At 42.2% G+C, this 19,003-nt stretch overlaps 1 protein-coding gene across 6 annotated transcripts in view; it reads right to left on the bottom strand.

The window, feature by feature from the left end:
- Positions 1-19,003, bottom strand: part of CELSR1 (cadherin EGF LAG seven-pass G-type receptor 1) — a 174,361-nt gene that overhangs the window by 10,758 nt on the left and 144,600 nt on the right. For 4 of the 6 annotated variants that reach the window (XM_026868159.1, XM_026868161.1, XM_026868162.1 and 1 more), the window contains exons 21-27: positions 18,093-18,294; positions 17,631-17,798; positions 15,097-15,223; positions 14,500-14,700; positions 9,599-9,773; positions 1,944-2,056; positions 628-707 (exon numbers count right to left, since the gene is read on the bottom strand). In XM_026868159.1, the coding sequence (XP_026723960.1) occupies positions 628-707; positions 1,944-2,056; positions 9,599-9,773; positions 14,500-14,700; positions 15,097-15,223; positions 17,631-17,798; positions 18,093-18,294 (1,066 nt within the window). The remainder of the gene's footprint in view (positions 1-627; positions 708-1,943; positions 2,057-9,598; positions 9,774-14,499; positions 14,701-15,096; positions 15,224-17,630; positions 17,799-18,092; positions 18,295-19,003) is intronic. The other 2 variants (XM_026868160.1, XM_026868165.1) reach the window with 1 other exon arrangement.

Raw genomic sequence — 19,003 nt, 5'->3', positions numbered from 1 at the left:
GGGGGGGGGGGGGGGGGCTCTTTTGCCACTAGCTAATCACTTTTCAGTTCACAGGTAAATTCTGAGCTTTGGGCAAAACAGACATTAATGGCAACAGGCTGCCACAGCAGCTTGGGAAGGCGGCAGGTTGCAGCTTGCGAGGCTTTCTGCTCATCCCACAAGGAGCAGGATGGGGAGAGGCTGGTCCTCAGCTAGGGAACCTCAACTGGTCTCTGCCATGACATAGCTTGTGATCCAGGCATTTGGGAGGGGACCTTTCTGAGCCACAGGTGAGCAGAGGCAGACACAAATTATGTCTACCTGGGCATGCCACAAGTGGAGGTGAAGTGACAGTTTAGTAGGGAGTTGATGAAAGATCTGGAAGGACTATAATGATACCATTTGGAGACCAGACCTTTTCCCCTCCCCTCCCTTCTCCTGCCTACACTTCTTGGTGGTGCAGATCACCATGGTGGAGGTTTTACAGAGCCCTGGGAGTAGACGCTGGTGAAGCAGCTCCAATTGCTTCTACCAATGCTGACTGTCTCCCCTTTTTTATTTCCCACTCCAATACTGACTTTTAGGTAATTCTGTCCCTTTATTAATCCTGGCCAAACTTTTTCTACAGGTTTTTGAACTCAAACTTACATGACTCCAGTTTTTTCAAATGAACGTTGCCTTCGTCTGCATGATGCTTTCATTGCTAGTATAAAGATGACAGTGTTTATCTGAAAGGGAAATTGAAATAACAGCATGGATTACTTCTGCACATTTGTTAGAGCTCAGTTTTCAATGGAAATGCAATTTTTATCCTAAAATGGTTTATGGTGCCAAGAATATTTTTCCTTCAATTTACAGGTCTTTAAGTTCCAAGATGCATCTCATTTGAAGCCAACATAGTCAAGACAATCCTGGGATTTGATCTGGATGAAACTCAGTAAGGCAGCCCTACACAAACAGGCTTGATTGAAAGTTAAAAACTGAAGAATGGCTGTCCTTGTCCAGACCAGGGTCCACTCAGCCCAGCACCTTGTTTCAGCTGGGCCAAACCAGAATATAGGAATACAGTAACAGAGCAAGCATATAGTGCTAATTCCTCTGAATACTCCTCTAGCCTCCACTGATTTCCACAGCTGGGATGTACTACGTGGGGTGGTGCATTTGCACTTAATCACTTCTGAAACCATGCAGAGCTTTACCACTGCCATTGTCCTGTTTCCAGGAGTTCTAAACTTAATTCGCTGTTGAAAAACGATGCAGCTCATCCTGTTTGTTCTGAATCTGCCACCTCTGCTACTGTTTGTGTTAGAAAAGACCCTGAGCAGTTAGCTCCACAGTAATTTTCTCCAGACCACCATGCTATTACAGGCTTTTTCCTTCCCCTTCTCTGTAGCTTTCTCTTCTCTAAGCTGAAGGTTCCCAGTCCACTTGGTTGGTCCTCCAGTGGGGGTTGTCCCATGTCTCTGATGACTTGTGTCCCCAGTCTACACTGCTTCCAGGTCTCCTTCATACTTTTTGAGATGAGGAGACCAGAACTGCATTTGCATTCAGGATAGAGCCACACGAAAAATGTTTATCTTCTGGTGCTCTGTTACTGCGGGAAGCCTTAAGGGAGAAGTTAAACACCAGCCCATTCTTTTAAATTCTAGAAACTAGAATTATTTAATATTGCTTTCGGACTTCTGGATGAAGTGACTTGTTATGGGTCATTTTGTTGATTTGTTTAAAAAGTTCACTGACCAACCCTTCAAACATGGAACAAAGGCTCCACAAAGTGATCTTTGCACTGACAAGCATTCCTCTGATTTCCAGGAGCTCAGCTCATGTCTTATCTGTTTAAGCAAAAGAGGAATTCTCAAGTACATTGTCTTCAAATGTAATTATGACTGCTGTTTGATAAAACATAGAAGAAAAGGTAGCAGTAAGGAAGATACAGCTCCGGATGCCAACTCCACCATACTTACAACTACAACAATTACGATGGGCCCAGCGAAACTCCAGATAAGGGTGTCATGAACAGACAACCAGCAGAAATCAGGGTTTCCATAGCCTTGTGGATCCAGACCAACAGCAAGCCCTGGGTCACAAAATGGAGAGAAAGTATATCAGAAAGGTGCTGCTGATAACTTCTATGTAACCAGGCACATTTTCAAATCACTGTGTGATAAATGAAACGGTAACAGCAAAATGTGTTTAACGGGACAGTCTGGGAAGTCAAAATCAAGGCAAATATTGAAATAAAACTTTTGTAAATCAAAGCTTTTATGCTAGTCACTCTGTATTAAATGATACTGAGTTTTGCCTACCAGAGCAAAGTTCAGCTGCATAAAAATGACTAAATGTAAGTCCCAAATTAATTCTGTTTCAGAAGTTTTATAGTCATACTCACATACTGTGATGAAGCCTTGAGGGTGAGTGACATGTTGAGGAATTTCAATAAGCCTACGCAGCAGAATGACATGAATCATAACTGGGGAGATGTCTATACTACAAAAAGAAGTGCATTCTTAACTGCTGTGAGCTTGCTGTTGCTAATTAAACACCAGAGACAAAGGAACCTGGGAACTCACAGGAGTTAACCACTTGAGCTCAGGTGGGATTCATTTTGAGCTGCCATCTCAGGTATCTCTTCTTGCTTTCAGCACTGTTTGAAATGGAGTCTGCTAACGCCCCCAAGGCAATTGAGTTAAGAACACACCTTTTATTGTTTTATTTTTAAAATCCTGGACAATTTCAAGGGAGTCTCTGAGCCCAACCTCCACCTGCTGATTTACAGTGCTGCCTGATTTGGTGACCTACACCTTGCCCTTATGGCAATGGACTGGGATTGCTGCCTTTGACCTGCAAAATCACAGAATCATAGAAACATTTATGTTGGATCATCAAGTCCAACCATTAACCTAACTATGCCAAGTCCACCACTAAACCATGTCCCTAAGCACAACATCTACATGTCTCTTAAATACCTCCAGGGATGGTGACTCAGCCACTTCCCCAGGCAACCTGTTCAATGCTTGACAACCCTTTCCGTGAAGAAATTTTTCCCTAATATCCAATCTAAAACTCCGCTGGTGTAACTTGAGGCCATCTCCTCTCACTCTATCACTTGTTACTTGGGAGAAGAGAGCAACAACCACCTGGCTACAATCTCTTTTCGTGTAGTTGTAGAGAGTGATGAGGTCTCCCCTCAGCCTCCTTTCTCCAGGCTAAACAACCCCAGTTCCCTCAGCCACTCCTCGTACAACATGTGCTCTAGACACTTCACCAGCTCTGTTGCCTTTGTTTGGACACACTCCAGCACCTCAATGTCTTTCTGTAGTGAAGGGTTCAAAACTGAACACAGTATTTGAGGTGCGGCCTCACCAGTCCTGAGTAATGGGAAACAATAATTTCCTTGTCCCTGCTGGCCACGCTATTTCTGATCCAAGCCAGAATGTCATTGGCTTTCTTGGCCACCTGGGCACACTGCTGGCTCATATCCAGCTGGCTGTCAACCAACACCCCCAGGTCCTTTTCCACCAGGCATCTTTCCAGCCTCTCCTGCCCAAGCCTGTAGCGTTGCATGGGGTGGTTGTGACCCAAGTGCAGGACCCAGCACTTGGTCTTGAAGAACGTCACGGTCCTTGGTCCATTGATCCAGCCTGTCCAGATGCTTCTGTAGATCCTCCCTACCCTCGAGCAGATCAACACTCCCACCCAACTTGGTGTCATCTACAAACTTACTGAGGGTGCTCTTGATTCCCTCATCCAGATCACTGATAAAGATATTAAACAGAACTGGCCCCAATACTGAGCCCTGGGGAACACCACTTGTGACTAGCCACCAACTGGATTTAACTCCATTCACCACCACTCTTTGGGCCTGGCCATCCAGACAGTTTTTAACCTAGTGAAGTGTGTGCTTGACCAAGTCATGAGCACTCAGTTTCTCCAGGAGAATGCTGTGGAAATGGCTTTACTAAAGCCTAGGTAGACAACATGCATAGCCTTTCCCTCATCTACTAAGTGGGTCATCTTGTCATAGAAAGATATCAGGTTAGTCAAGCAGGACCTGCCTTCAAGAAACCCATGCTGATTCGCCCTAATCATGTGGTTGTCCTGTATGTGTCACGTGATGGCACTCAGGTTGATCTGCCTCATAACCTTCCCTGGGACTGAGGTCAGACTGACAGGCCTGTAGTTCCCTGAATCCTCCTTCCAGTCATTCTTGTAGATGGGTGTCACATTTCTAACCTCCAGTCAACTGGGACCTCCTAGGTTAGCCAGGACTACTGATAAATGATGGAAAGTGGCTTGGTGAGCACTTCCGTCAGCTCCATCAGGGGGCTGGGAACCCTGAGAACAACTGGTCTTACTATTAAAGACTGAGGCAAAAAAGGTACCTCAGCCTTTTCCTCATCCTTTCTCACTATGTTTCCCCCTGCATGCAATAAAGGATGGAGATTCTCCTCAGTTCTCCTTTTGCTGCTGATGTATTTATAGAAACATTTTTTACTATCTTTTACAGCAGTAGCCACATTAAGTCCTAGTTAGGCTTTGGCCCTTCTAATTTTCTCCTGCATAACGTCATGACATTCTGAGTTGCCTGCTCCTTCTTCCAGAGGTCATAAACTCTCTTTTTTTTCCTTGAGTTTCAGCCAAAGCTCTCTGTTCAGTCAGGCCTGTCTTCCCTGCCATCTTGTCTTTCGGCACATGGGGACAGCCTGCTCCTGTGCTTGTAAGATTTCCTTCTTGAAGAATGTCCAGCCTTCTTGGACTCCTGTGCCCTTCAGGACTGCCTCCCAAGGGATTTTGTCAATCAGGCTCCTAAACAGGCCAAAGTCTGCCCTCTGGAAGTCCAAGCTAGCAGTTCTGCTGAACCCCCCGCCCTTACTTCTCTGAGATTCAGAAACTCGATCATTTTGTGATCGTTATGCCCAAGATGGCCTCCAACCATCATATCATTAGCAAGTCCTTCTCTGTTCATAAACAACAGGTCCAGTGGGGCACCTTCCCTAGCTGGCTCACTCACCAGCTGTGTTAGGAAGTTATCTTCCACACACTCCATGATCCTCCTAGACTGTTTCCTCTCCACTGTACTGTATTTCCAGCAGACATCCGATAAGTTGAAGTCCCCCACAAAAACAAGGGCTAATGACTGTAAGACTTCTCTCAGCTGCTTACAGGATATTTTGTCTGCCTCTTCATTCTGGTTGGGTGGCCTGTAACAGACTCCTACCATGATATCTGGTTGTTTTTCGGCCTTCCCCCTGGTTCCTACCCATAAACATTCAACCTTGTTGTCACCGTCATCAAGCTCTAGACAGTCAAAACACTCCCTAATACACAGGGGGCTACCCCACTGCCTCTCCTGCCTTGCCTATCCCTTCTAAAGAGTTTATAGCTATCCATTGTAGCACTCCAGTTGTATGAGTCATCCCTCCACGTTTCTGTAATTGCAGCTATATCATAGTTTTCCCACTTCACAATGGCTCCCAGCTCCTGTTTGCCGCCCATGCTGTGTGCTTTGGTGTAGATGCACTTCAGTTGGATCCTGCCACATTTTTGAGGGAAAAAAGCCCAATTCCTACATGACTGTTCTCAGGCACTTTCATGGTTTCTAACACATCAGTAACCTGTGTCTTGCCATTGTATGGATCTCCGTCCCCTACCTACACTGAAATGGCAGACTGAAGGACCTTGCTAGCACATCATCCTTCAAACATTGGTGTGCTGCCCCCAGGCTTCTCTCTAGCAAGTCTGGTTTTATCCCTTTCCCCCTTCAAATCTAGATTAAAGCTCTTTCAGTGAGCACTGCTAACTCTTGTGCAAAGATCCTTTTCCCCTTTTGAAACAGGTGCACCCCATCTGCAGAGAGATCTTCCTTCTTCAAGACACAGAAATTGATCCCTACGAAGCCTATGGCCAATGACATATGGTAAACGGCTGCAGCATGTTGTCTTGGCATTGAGGGCACCTACTGTGTTAGAGCGTATGTCCTGACTCAACGAGGCAGCCAAGGTTGATGGCAGTGCTGTTCTCTGCTAGAATACATGTACATTAATAAATGCCTTTTTTGAACCAAAGCCGCGTGCTTAGATAAAAAGACACTGAAAAAGGGAGAGGTATCTGTGTTTCACTCATGCTGCTTAAAGGTGGCCCACAGCCAATATTCACATCTGGTACAGGCCCACAGTCTATGAAAATTAAAATGGCTATTTGGCAAAGCAGTGGATATTGGATCTGTTTTCTCTGAAATGTGGAATGAGATAGGACTGGTCTCCCTCCCTGCTCCCATCGGCCCTTCCACCAACCCCTTCAGCAGTTGCCATCCAGAAAGAATTAGCCATAAATGATTAAGGGACCATAAAGTATTTTATACAGATGCAACAAACGCAGTCTGTTTCCCAGGACTCGATTTTGCCATTAGTGGGACTTGATTTAAACTACAGTTTGACCAAACATCTGGCTCTAAGAGTAATTGGCAGACAGCAACATTTTTTCACTCTCAAAATCCTACCCTAAAGTTGTCCATTAAACAAATAGGGCAAATTGCAGTCTTCAGGTACATGGTTCAAATTTTACTGCAGTCAACAATATGTGAAATACACTTTACCCAAAGGCAGAATTAAGCAGTGCAGTGTAATATAGAGAATCGTTTTGGCATGCCAATTAAATGCTGCAGCCTGGCTGTCCTGAGCAGACTGAGTGTGCAGGCTATGTGATAGCAAACTGATGTTTGCAGGAACTGGGGCTGGTCCTACGGCCAAGCATCCTGTGGGGACCAGCACCCATCCCAGGAGTGTGCCAAGAGCGTGCCATGGGGAGGTGCTGCCAGAGGGGCATGTTTCAACCCTTCTGAGCTCCTGTGGGCTCAGCAGCCGTGTGTGACTCAGGCAACTGTGGGTCAGTCCCACCTCTCTCCTGACCCATCGCCTTGCTTAGTATTCTCAGCAAACAGCAGATTTGGAAAGTGCCATTTTCTGGGGGATATTGGGTTTAGGGCTATGTAAGAATCTGTTTCAACATGAGCACTGCAGTCTCCATGGCAAAGCAGTTAGAGCACAAATATGCTAACCAGATAGTGTGGTGCCATGAAGAACTGGAGGGGTCTCGTTGCGTGCCAAACGCATCCCTTTGCTCCTGAGGCAAGGAAGTCATAAAATCCCTCTCCTAGATGGATCAAACTGCATTTTAAAATGCTACACTATCACTCCCCATGGAGGAATATTCCAGATATGCATTCTTATAATGGCAGTAAGCCTTCTTCCAACTTCCATCCTATTTCTATTCATGGCAATTTGCTTTTCTATGCTGTGATTAAATGTGGTTCTTCCTTGCTGGGGTGTTCCCTCTGTAAACATTTTGCTAAGTTTTCTCGCCCACCCCCCTAAATGTCAAGGTTCCCTTCTGCAAGCAGCCCGGTCCAATCACAGATGCCTTAGGGCGACTATGTCCCTGCTTGAACTGAATATCAGTTTAAGCATGGAAAACAGAAAAAAAAACCCAAAACAAAACAGAGTAAAGCCACCGTTACTGCAGATTTTTTTTTTTTTTCAGAATAACTATGATAAAGATAAAATGGGCTAGATATTTATCTTTCAAATAAAACAAAAAAGTCCTTTGGATGTCCAAGGTTAAAATTTCTTCCCATATCTAGACTTTTCCACTATTAAGAAACATACACAATCCTTCCCTCATAAAACAATTCAAAAGAAATCATGTTTAAGATGCATCTTATGAATCTGGAACCCTTTTACTGTTTAGATATTAAAATTTAAAATTTATAAAAGAAGCTTATTTAAAATATGTACAGTAACAATGTTTTTTGGGGTAAGAAATCCCAATTTATGCTATTTATGATTAAATAATTTTCTCTTCAGATGATTTCTAAATCTGGAAGGGCAAACTAAAGGCTTGGTTTTCTTTACCCTTTGTTTCACAAAATCCTCTGAGTTGCTCAGTAATAAGGATCTGACTTTTCATTTAAACTGCAAATTACTGAACTGCAAATTCAGCAGATTCAGAAGTTAAATTACAGGAGACAAACTGGAACCATAACTCATGGTTTTGAAAGTGTAAAACAGTTCCATATCACAGACAACAATATCTAAGTAGAAAAATGTAAAAACGGTATTTAGATTGCGTAATACTGCTGTTGAGAAGGTCTGAATTAATTTAAAATTCAGGAGAGAAACTAAGCATGAAACAGAAAATCCTGCTGACAAAAGTCTTCTAAGAGTTAGGTGTTCTGAAATTAAAATTATTTATTTTTATTTAATGATACTTCTTTTCTACTAGAAATGATGCTGCCAATTATCTGACTGCACTTAAACGTTCCTTAATATACTGCAGTAGTCCTGTATGCACTGATAAAAGTGACTCAGGTCTGAAATGGTTTAGAAGTTCAAGGACGATTTCTATTTAAAAGGTCAGGGATATGTCTAGAGTGGCAGAGGCTTCTGGGCTGTGCTTTCCACTGTGTTCTGGATAAATTGATAGAAGTAGAAATTATTTATGCACAAGGTCATATGGAAAAACTTATCAGCTCTCTCTGGAGAAAGAACTAACCTGTACTAACCTACACTGTATTACACTTTCTTAAGTCACACAGAAAAAAAACCCATATATTTTCAGGTCTAACTTGTTCCATAGCATTTTTGCAAGTGTGTATGAGTGATAGCTATTTGTTTGATCTGAGAGACATCTAAACCTCTGCCATTGCTGACAGTATGTTGTTATCTGTAAAAATAAAAGTAATTGGATAAAAGTTAACTGTCTGCCTATGATCCGATTTCCCATATGGCAACAGATACATGCTGAAATAGATGAACCAAAAAACCCCGCTCCAACTGTTCTGCGAAGCGTATTTCCCAAGGAGCTGTCTGCCTGAATTAATGCAGCACCATGTGCTTAGGGTAGACTGGAAATGTCTGATTGCAAAAATAGGCATGGTGAGGGTGGAGATGGATGTGCTCCTGTGGATCACCCTGGAACGATTTAGAAGATTACTGCCACCAGCTTTTCACCACTTTTCCTCAACTGGAAGTTATTGCTTTTGTATCTGAAATGAAGTAAAAGGCTGCTTGAGTATTCCCAGCTCATTTTTATTCCAACTAAATAGAACTACTGAAATCCCCTTCAGGGAGCATTTACTGCTGGTCGAGGGTAGGCAACAGGAATGTCCAGTGAAGGGCAGGAATGTCCTGTGGGCAGCAGTGCGTCTGAAGCCACTGCAGCTACCTCCCCAAGAGACTGCATGCCCATATCCCAGGGCACCAGCACAGGGAAGGAAAATTTCCGACGGCTACTGGCAAAGTTGTTAAAATAAAAATACTGTTATTCCCAGGCAATAATATCAACTCCTGTTTTAATCTGGGTGCAGTTATGTTTATGTTACTGTAAAACTCTCAGTATCACTTCAAATGGGGAAACAGACATGCGGTACACAGATCTGCAAAATTCAGGCTGACTTCTGCTAGACATGATCTGGTGTTGCCTCTGTTCAGGAAAAGACTGAAGTGACAGCGGTAGTTGAGTGCACCCATACCTGTCTAGGGGATGGAGCAACTTTCCTCAATCTGGCTAGTGAAGATGGCAGGGAAGGGAAACGAAGCTGTTTTGGGATGGTTGAGGGTACCTGTTATGATGGCAGGAATGCCCCATCCAACAACGTAGTAGAACCGCATGTGCCCAAAGTTGATGTTCCTCACTTCAGTCAGCATCCGGTATATGTGGAGCTGTTCCACAAACATCCATGCAAAGGTGCTCATGTAGAAATAATGCAGGAGGATGGCAATCACGGTACACACGAACTGCAGAAGGGAAAGGGCAGGGAAATTACAGTTGCTCTTCTGAATCACAATCTGGTGAGTCACTGGGTCCCCCCTGCAGCTAAAGGTAAGTGTAACAAAAAGGTTTTGGCAGAACAAATACACTGCCATTAATTAAGTTTTTCAGAGTTTTAGAAAAGCTGTTCATATTGTGAAAGGTTTGTTTGTTTTTTTTTTAAAAAAAAAAAAATCATGTGGCCTGTTCTGAGCCTGATTCAGTTTTACCCTATCAACCCAACATGTTTTTGGTCATTGCCCTTGCCCTCCACATTCTGTGGCTATTTTCTCTGTGCATATTTGCTAAAAAGGTAAGGATTTTTGGTTGATTGAATTAGTTCTGCTCACAGGAGGGGCAGGGCTGGCAGAGCTTGTGGCTCTTCTGGTGCAAAGCAGGAGGTGGGGATGCTTCTATGGAGGCTGCAGACCCCTTTGCCCTGCCTCAGCTAAGTCTCGCTTGCACAATGCCACTACACCAAATTCAGCCACAGTGTGTTTAACTGCATCAGCCAAACCAGTCTCACTGCAAAGCCAACAAATTGCTTCTGAGAATGGCCACCCTCAGCCCTGCACTGATTCGGTGTCTCCCATGTCCACATCAAGAGCAATCCTATAGGTTTTTCTGCTACTTGAGAGAGAACTGTCTCCAAGGAAAGTGTGCTATTTTGGTACAGTTTTGTTTTGTTTTAAAGTAGACCATGTTTTGTGCCTGGTATTAGTAGATAAAAAAGTACAAAGAAACTCTCCTTGTATTTGGCAGAGGTGGAGGAGAGGTGTGAGAAGATCTTAGGTGAGTTTAGGACCAGTCCCTGAGAAAATTCTTCTTGCTCAAAAAAATCTACTTCTGGGGACAGAAATCTATGAAGCTACAGCCCAGGAAAAGTGAATGTGCTGGATATGAGCAATGGATGATCTGTAGACTTGAACCAAAGGAACCCAGCCTTTCTTTGAGGGATTTTCTTATCAGTTAAATTAAATGTCAGTCTCACAAATAGTCTTCTATGTATTTGTGTCATGGGTCTGAAAAGGTCTGTTCCATCTATAGCTCCTTTTCTTGGGCTCTTTTTTCAAAAAAAACCCTGAGAAGCAAGACTGTGGATGCATCCATGGGGTAAGGCAGTGGCCATCTCTTTTGTCCTTGCAGCTTTGCCCTTCACTGATGAACCCTGCAGACCCTGCACATCTGCACTTCAAGTCATGGAGGCTGCCTTGCACTGGACTAAAATGATGCAGACAGAAGCAGATCACCACCTCCTCTGCAGACCAATGTTTTACTTAATGTCAAAATCAGAGTATTTGATTACAAAGTGGAAGAGCAGCTTCTAGGCTCTACCTGGCTTGAGCAGAGGGGTTAACCCACTTCTTATCCACTGCAGAAAACCGCTCTAATCGCCAGGCTGCAGGATATTCTGGGTCCAGAAATGCTTGGCTCTACCTTCCTCTTGAGGCTGTGCTACTTGCAGTCAGGCACAGAAGTCATGAGGACCAGCAGAAATCAGGCTAGTGGCCTGGTAGTTCATGTCTTTGGCTAGGATCAAGGGGAGCTTCTAGGCCCAGGTTTGGATCTGGTTCTTCTACTACATCAGCATCACAAAGTGGACCACTCAGCTCTGTCAGGCTGAGAGCAGCAAAAATGAAGGACCTGCTGAAACCAAAGAGACCGGGTCCTTAAGAGTAACAGCTACAGTGTGCAAACTGGTAGCTGCAGTCATCTTTGTGACCAAATGGCCACCTTGAAACTTCTGACCTTCACAGATTTGCATTTCTGTAATATCTGCTAATCAGCTTCCCCTCCCAATTTAACAGTTAGATGGGTGAAAACAGGATTGACCACAAGCATCCGACACCTGAATTGAAATCTCACCATTAACTTTACCCTTTCAGAAGCAAAGCAAAGGATTTTGCCAAGGATATGCTGATAGACTTGAATTAAGAGCACTTTGTGTAACAATTCAACTTTTGTTTCAAAATGTTTTACATTGTGTTTTGGAACCTTTTGTTCCTGTGCATCACTGACTCTGCTTTCAGATTTTGGCATGACTTTTTAGTGTTTTTTCATGGTATAATGCTCAGAAATGTAGGTTTCCCTGTTTAACTTTGCCGAATGAAGGAATCATACAAAGACTGCCAAATTTCTGGATTCACTTACTGCATCAGCTTTATTATAACACCAAGTGTTATTGAAAATGTGGCTCACCAAATAAAAGACCTTTCTTCCCTCTATGTAAGCAGTGCTTTTTTTGTTCCTACTCGCACATGCATATGAGTAGACTGCTGCCCTGAACATTACCTTTTTCAGGTAAGAAAGAAAATAAATCACTTTCTATCAATAGTCCAGGGAAAGATTAAAACCTCACCCAAAAATGTGACTGTTAATTTACAGAAACCCATAAAAGCCAGGCTGGGTGCCAAGCAGCGCAGCATTATTTGTGCTCCAGCATTCTTTACTTCTTTATGTTCATCAGTGCATGACTCGTTAGACAACTTTCATTCCATACAGACAGATGAATAATTGTCTCAAGCAGACATGGCTTACAGCCCTCCTAACTTCTCAAATTGACTGGGTAGGCTTTAAGGAGCGGCTTTCTGCCATATGAAATATATTCTGTAACTTAAAGGTCTTTGTAAGGGGGTTAAAGCTTTGGGGCGTTTTACTGAGTCCTGGAACACTACAGGACATGATCATGCCATAAGCCCCAAAGCATAAAAATGAGAAGAAGCAAAGGAGAACAGTCTCACCAAGTACGACCATTAGTAGTTGTGGTATTGTTACAATGAACTGGTTTATTACTCTTATAAACCTTTGCTTGGTGCTTCACGATATTGTGAAAGGAACCTGGAAATGAGGAGCCATCATTTACTGCATAAATTCTGGTGAGATTCTGCAGGGATGTGGGCTTGGCCCACTGCTCCTCAGTATTCATGTCAGAGAAAAAGAGTATGAACTCCTTGCTAGTGAAATGCAGTGAAAAATGAGTGGTGTACTCAAGAAAGAACTGGAAAGGTGAAGTTACATGGAGTGCTGTGTATCAGCTGGTAAGGTGAGTTCATTTGAGCAAAGTTATTTTAATATGCAAACTCGTATATTATAAAACAAAACCAACATGGGTCACACATGATGTGAGACCATACCCCAGAGGGCAGATCACTGCAGAAGATCTCACCATAGCAGAAGAGAAGGGACTGCAGTTCCCAGTGCAGGAGAATATCGGAATATGGGACTGGAAGTGACACAACCAGCTGGAAAGCTTTACCCAGTTTAGCACTCACAATTTTTCAAAAGGTTAAAGTGGTGGAAGAAAGCCCAGAAGAAAGGCAACAGAGTAACCTGAATCTTAGAAACTGAAGAATTTAAGCAGCTTAATTTTATTTAGTTTTCCAAAAGAAATACTATTGAACACAGGCTTCCTGGGAAGAAAATTTTTATAGGAGAGGTCTCTCAAATTTACTAGGAAAAGGCCTTGATAACACTCAGTTACTGGAAGCTGAAATTAGTCAAGGTCAGATACTTTCTAGAATGTATGTTATAACTCAAATGGATATTAGAAACCAGTGTGACACTTTAGGCTTAAGTTATAGAGCAAGTTAGGCTGTGTGGTTAGGCACCATGGTGTCATTACCATAGCTGTGATGATGCTCATTGAATGTAGGTATATTCTCCCACTTCTGCTGCTTGGACAATGTGGAATCAGCATGGTTCTTTTTTTTCATGTGTTTTCATCTCAAGATTGTAGTTCCCTCTCAAAATTTAGATTGAAACATGTACAGTAATGGATTTTCTTCAGAGTGTTCAGATAATCCCTACGCTAACATTTTGAATATTCTTTATATTTGTTAAGGACATTTTTTTTATTGCATATCATGTCTCATCTGTCTGCTGCACATTTGGTACAGGTGACTGAAACTTGGCAGTGCTAGAACCCTTGCCTGCTTGTCTCCTACCTGTCTGCATGGCAACCATGACTTTTGAGACAGCTGTTACTAAAAATCAGCAGCAATAATAAATATAATGCTATACAGTTGAGATAGCAATGAGGTCGTAGGTACAGAACATACATGCTTCATGTGTGGCATATATTCAGTCCATTCATAGCTTGTGTTTCTTGACATGCACAATGCTGGAGGTGTCTGCACTAGGCTTTGGTAACAGAGATGATGGGCTGAAAACAGCACCGTGGCTGGAAGGCACAAAGCAAAGCGACAGGTTTCCTTCTGATTCTTGGATATAGCAAGCTGTCCCACACCTGGCAAGTGGCTTCTCCAGAATGGCCATGGTGGGTGTACAACATGTGTACTGACACCTGCACAGCAACACATAGTTGACAACCTACCAGCCAACACCAGGAGCTGTTTGGGCTTGTGAGGTACCTGTGGCAGAAGAAACTGAAGAGCTTCCTGCTGAACAGATGAAGCAAGACAGAAAACTGATGGAAAGGAAGGAAAAAATCAGTATTCAGGGTGCAGTTCCTGGCATAAGCCTTCAACAGGGCTGCTGTCATATATTCTCTGAAAATAAGATATAGCCCTATCTCCTGGCATTACTATTAATCACGTAAAACACACAAGAATATATTAAGAGTCTGATGTTTTTCGAATGACTGTCAAGGCCAAACAGAAGTAAAAAAGAAGAGAACATGAAACAGAGGAGAACAGGTAAAAGTCGCAATATGAACTCCCTGATTTAAAGCAATAAGCACAGAATAACTCTTACCGGGTTTTCAGTCTGGTTGATTCCAATAAGAAAGACAAGCTCAGAGAAGAAAAGGGCAGCCACCAGGTTTTTGTGGATACTGTGCAAGTTGGAACGTAGGGTGCGGATCAGGACCAGCAGTATGAAGGTGATCAGCAAAGCCACCAGTGAGATGGATACGGTTGTGTAAGTGACGATCTTCAGAGGAAGCACCTCCCCATTCTATAGAAACACAGACAGAACCTCGGTGAGGTTTTCCTTCTTTTCCTCCAATCAAACCTGCTGCTTAGAATGTCAATGTTTTCATTACTACTGAGTCAATATACTGATTTGCTTCAGGACCAACAGGAGTGAGTGAATGATGTCACCTCTTAAATCACTCAACATGTTGAGTGTGTACAGGCAACATCCAGGGGTGCATCAGCCAGGCAGAAGCTTCTTTCAGCAGACCCAATGGTGGGTACTGGCAAGCATGGAGCAACGCATTCCAGACACACCGCAACATGGGATCGACCCAGTGCCGACGCTCTGAGTCACGCTCAAAGTTCAAGCTCCAGTTCTGAATCAAAGCCCTCAAAAATCAAAGCCCTGAAAAATCATGAGCTTGACATCACTCACCTCTCGTTTTGAAATGTCCATCAGGACGGCAAAACTGGTTATATGGTTACACTGGCAAGCGATATGGCTCTGGTTTCTGGAAAACAGCTCACATCCCCTGGAGGACCAGGCACCTGTCCCGCCAATCCTGTGGGGAAAAAAGGCCTTTCTGAGAGCAATCTCCCCTTGCCTCCTGCTGATACTGCTCTGCGGGGCAGCTCTCGCTCTGCAACCAGAGAGGACTGTGAGCACCAAGACAGAAATATTTACAGCTGTCACCTGCCTGAAAGCATATCATCAACTTAAAAAGCATTAAAAAGTAGTTTCTGATATGACAGCTGGCTTTTCTGACCAAATTTTGTCATTTTATAATCTCATTTGAGTTTTAAAAAAAATTCTTTAAATGTGCTTTTGGGTTAGTGACCACATTATCAATACAGGGAAGAACTTGCAGACTGTCTAATGAAGATAAAAGTAACAAAACCACAGAGAGGTACATGTTTTTGAGTCACCTCTGTTTCCCTAGATCTAGACACTACTTGTAGAGCTTTTATGGGAAACATGTTTCAGCAATAATGATTTTGTTATAGAGTTCACCTGAAAAATACACGAGAAAAGGTTAATATTGGTAAAGAATATTTCTTATCAGGAGATAACTTGTATTAACATTGGGGGGGAAATGCTCCCTTAAAGATTCTTCTCTATGCAGCCTTGGTTAACTCCAGTGACTTCAGAAATTATTTTGTATTAATATTAATTATCCTATTCTGAAGTTAATGAGTAATAAAAATAGTCTTGTAGTTACTGAGTCTTTAATTAGATATGACATATTTTTCATTCAACACTAAAATATTTGTTAAACAGCTTTAATATCACTTTCTCTTGAAAAGTACTCACTTTAAAAAAATTCCTTCATTACATGCAGTTTAAGAGCTGCTTTTCAACCGTGGCTGTAGGAAGATGCAATACAGACAACAATGCCACTGAAGTTGCCAGCGAATAGCTAATATATGAATCACTTTAGAGCTAATGAGTTATTCAAGTCCATACGATGTTTAAAAATTTATGAGAAAGGACTTGCCATTCCCTCACAATTGGCAGAATCATCTGTACGTACAATCCAATATACTACTTTACATGCAGGAAAATGGAGTGGTTTATTTTTGCAAACATAACAGACTTCTGTAGCTTCTTCGATCTTTTAAATGATATAATCTCCTGAAGCTTTTGACTAGGAGGTAAACATTTCCCAGGTTAGTTAGCTCTTTTATTTCCAGGACGGGATATTGCCTTTTAATGGATTTTTCCACAGGTTTACTAGAGTTTTTGGGTTGTTAGGAAACAAGTAACAGCTATGTCTCTTACCCTGGGCAGACAATATTATCCTCTCACTATATACATGGTTTTATGGTTGAAAATTGCATTATATATGTAATAGTTGCAATATTGTGAAATCATAACATGCAGAACATGTAGTTACATCTCAACACATTTTCTTTTGTTTTATCCGCTCTTGAAATATCTCCAACAGGACTATGCTGTTTTCACAATAACATAAACCCAACAAAACACATACAAGCATATACAGTTCTTAACCTTTTTCGTATTTTCAAGAAAAATATATCTGTATCTTTAATTTTACTGAATAAAAAAGACCTAAATGAGCCATGTTCAGAACATTTAATCTTCTCCCTCACACTTCCCTCTTAGAGTCAAATACTTTCTCCTTATGTTCTGCTTATGTATTACGATGGCCTCCTCACAACTGGAAGAAGTCTAAGGTCCCAAAGAGGGTATTTCCTCTCCCTCCTTCACTAAAACAAATGAAAGCAAATCCACAATAGTTGATGGAATGAAAGGTAAGTTGCTTCTTATCAGTGCAACTGTCTTTGGGTTGACTTTTAATTCAAAAATTTGAGATTGAAAATGTATAATCTTTACTCATATAATTCTATCTGCAAAACCTCAGTCCTCCTTTTTACCAACATGAAGACTTGGTTTTGCAATTTTTTGCACTGACCTTGGCTGAAGCATCAAGGGTGGGTGCCTGCTTGCCATGTTCATAATCACTGGAGTGTAACAGAAGATTCAGCCTATGTAAGAACTAAAACATCTCCTGGAGATGACCTCCTAGAAAGAGGGCATGGGGCAATGAGAGTCCTGATTTAGGAACCTCAGATAAGCCATGAATTCCGGCTCTGGAGTTGGACTGTGCCTGTCCAGATATACATCTGTGGGCAAAAAGCATGAGCAAACACAAGGAGGTTGTGAGAATTATTACTGCTGGGTGAAAATGAACCCTGCAGAAAGACATGATTGCATCAGGTTTGTTAGAAACCATATGGCTAATCCTTTGTTTGAGGAGTTATGATGATTATTTTAATTTTTTTCATGTTGATAGGAAATGACTACATGGCTCTATTCCACCAGAAATCAGTCGCCAGTTGAATAAACTGAGCAAAAAGGAGTTTCCTCCAGAATTATATTCCTGGGCATAACCTCTCTGCTACTGAGACAGTTGCCATGCACAGTCCTAAAGCAAGCAGGAGACATACGTGATGGAATGATTCCAGAAGACACAGACAGGCTTCGTTCTCTCCTCTGTTTCCAGCATGGCATACTCCACTATGATGGGCTTTTCCACCAGGTTGGGAGGAAGCTCCCCATCACTATGAATGGCTGTGCTCACTACTGGTGTGTTAATAATAGGGCGATTTGGCAATCTGCAGAAGGAGAAAAATTGCACAGTGATCTAAACATTAAAATGCAAAGCACTGATTTGGTAGGTTCTGCAAACAGAAGATTTCTAGTCGCTTCCACTCAGAAAGGGAAGGAGATGCACCATCAGCCAGGACTACTGACGTGGTTATTCTCTCACAGTGTGCCAGAGGGGGACAAGAGACAACTGCAGCACAGATGACCTTTGATCAGTATAAAAAGCAGCTCTGTCTCCCCTGCACACTCAGAGCAACTGGAAGAAGGGATATGCACAATTCACAAACAAGTCTGAAGTTTACCTCAAGCTCCTTCGGTCAGGATCATAGTTTTCAGGCAGGAGGTGTCCCAAGGATCGGTATATAATGACCATAGCAACAGTATGATGTGTTGAATCATCTGGGTGTCGCTTCCTTCTCTTTGCAAAGGCACCCTCAGGGCTTAGTGCATCACTGTTCACTTTAGAGGATAATTTTTGATTCAAAGGCTTCATTGTAGGCACTGCTATGGAATTAACACAAATATTAAATTCCTTCTACACAGCTTTGGAGCTACCACTTGAACTGTTAATTTTGCTTTGCAAAGATACAGAAACGTTACTGGTTTTATAACTCTAGGCTTACAGTGCTAATGGTATATTTGATATTTTTAATAAAATTTTAGCACATTTCATAGTTATACAGCTGGTAATCAAGTAACCACTGAGTCATGCATAACTATTTAGTCTAGATAAAAAATAAGCCATTTCTAAACTAGAAGATCCTTAAGTATGTAAATATTCTGTGCATGATTTGAGAAAATTAAAACAATATGCATGCTATTTAATTGCATGTATCTTTATATACAGCAAAGCTAGTGTCATGAATACACCAACTGGTCACACAGGATTTCTGTCACATAATGAGCTTTCATTTTTTGCAGTTATCTCTTAAAATTCACATTCCCCTTTTTCTTACAGAAAAGATACAAGTCATACAAGCAGGTGCCCTGTTTCTGATGAAGAAGTCATAAAGTTGTATTAGCTTATTAATTGTTATGTGTTATTTTCACAAGTGCCACTATTTCCCCATTCAGAGGATATTCAGCCATGGTATGTGTAAAATTATTGCACTTTGGGTTACCCTCTTCTCTTGCCCAAGGTAACTTGTGGTTCCTCTCAGCAATCTCAGGGTACTTCGGAGACACTGCAAGCAGGTACTTCCCCAGGTATTCT

The sequence above is a fragment of the Athene cunicularia genome (assembly GCF_003259725.1).
Source record: "Athene cunicularia isolate RWA chromosome 1 unlocalized genomic scaffold, athCun1 chr1_part2, whole genome shotgun sequence".
In the NCBI taxonomy this organism is placed as follows: domain Eukaryota; kingdom Metazoa; phylum Chordata; class Aves; order Strigiformes; family Strigidae; genus Athene; species Athene cunicularia.
This window is presented reverse-complemented; position numbering and strand designations above follow the sequence as displayed.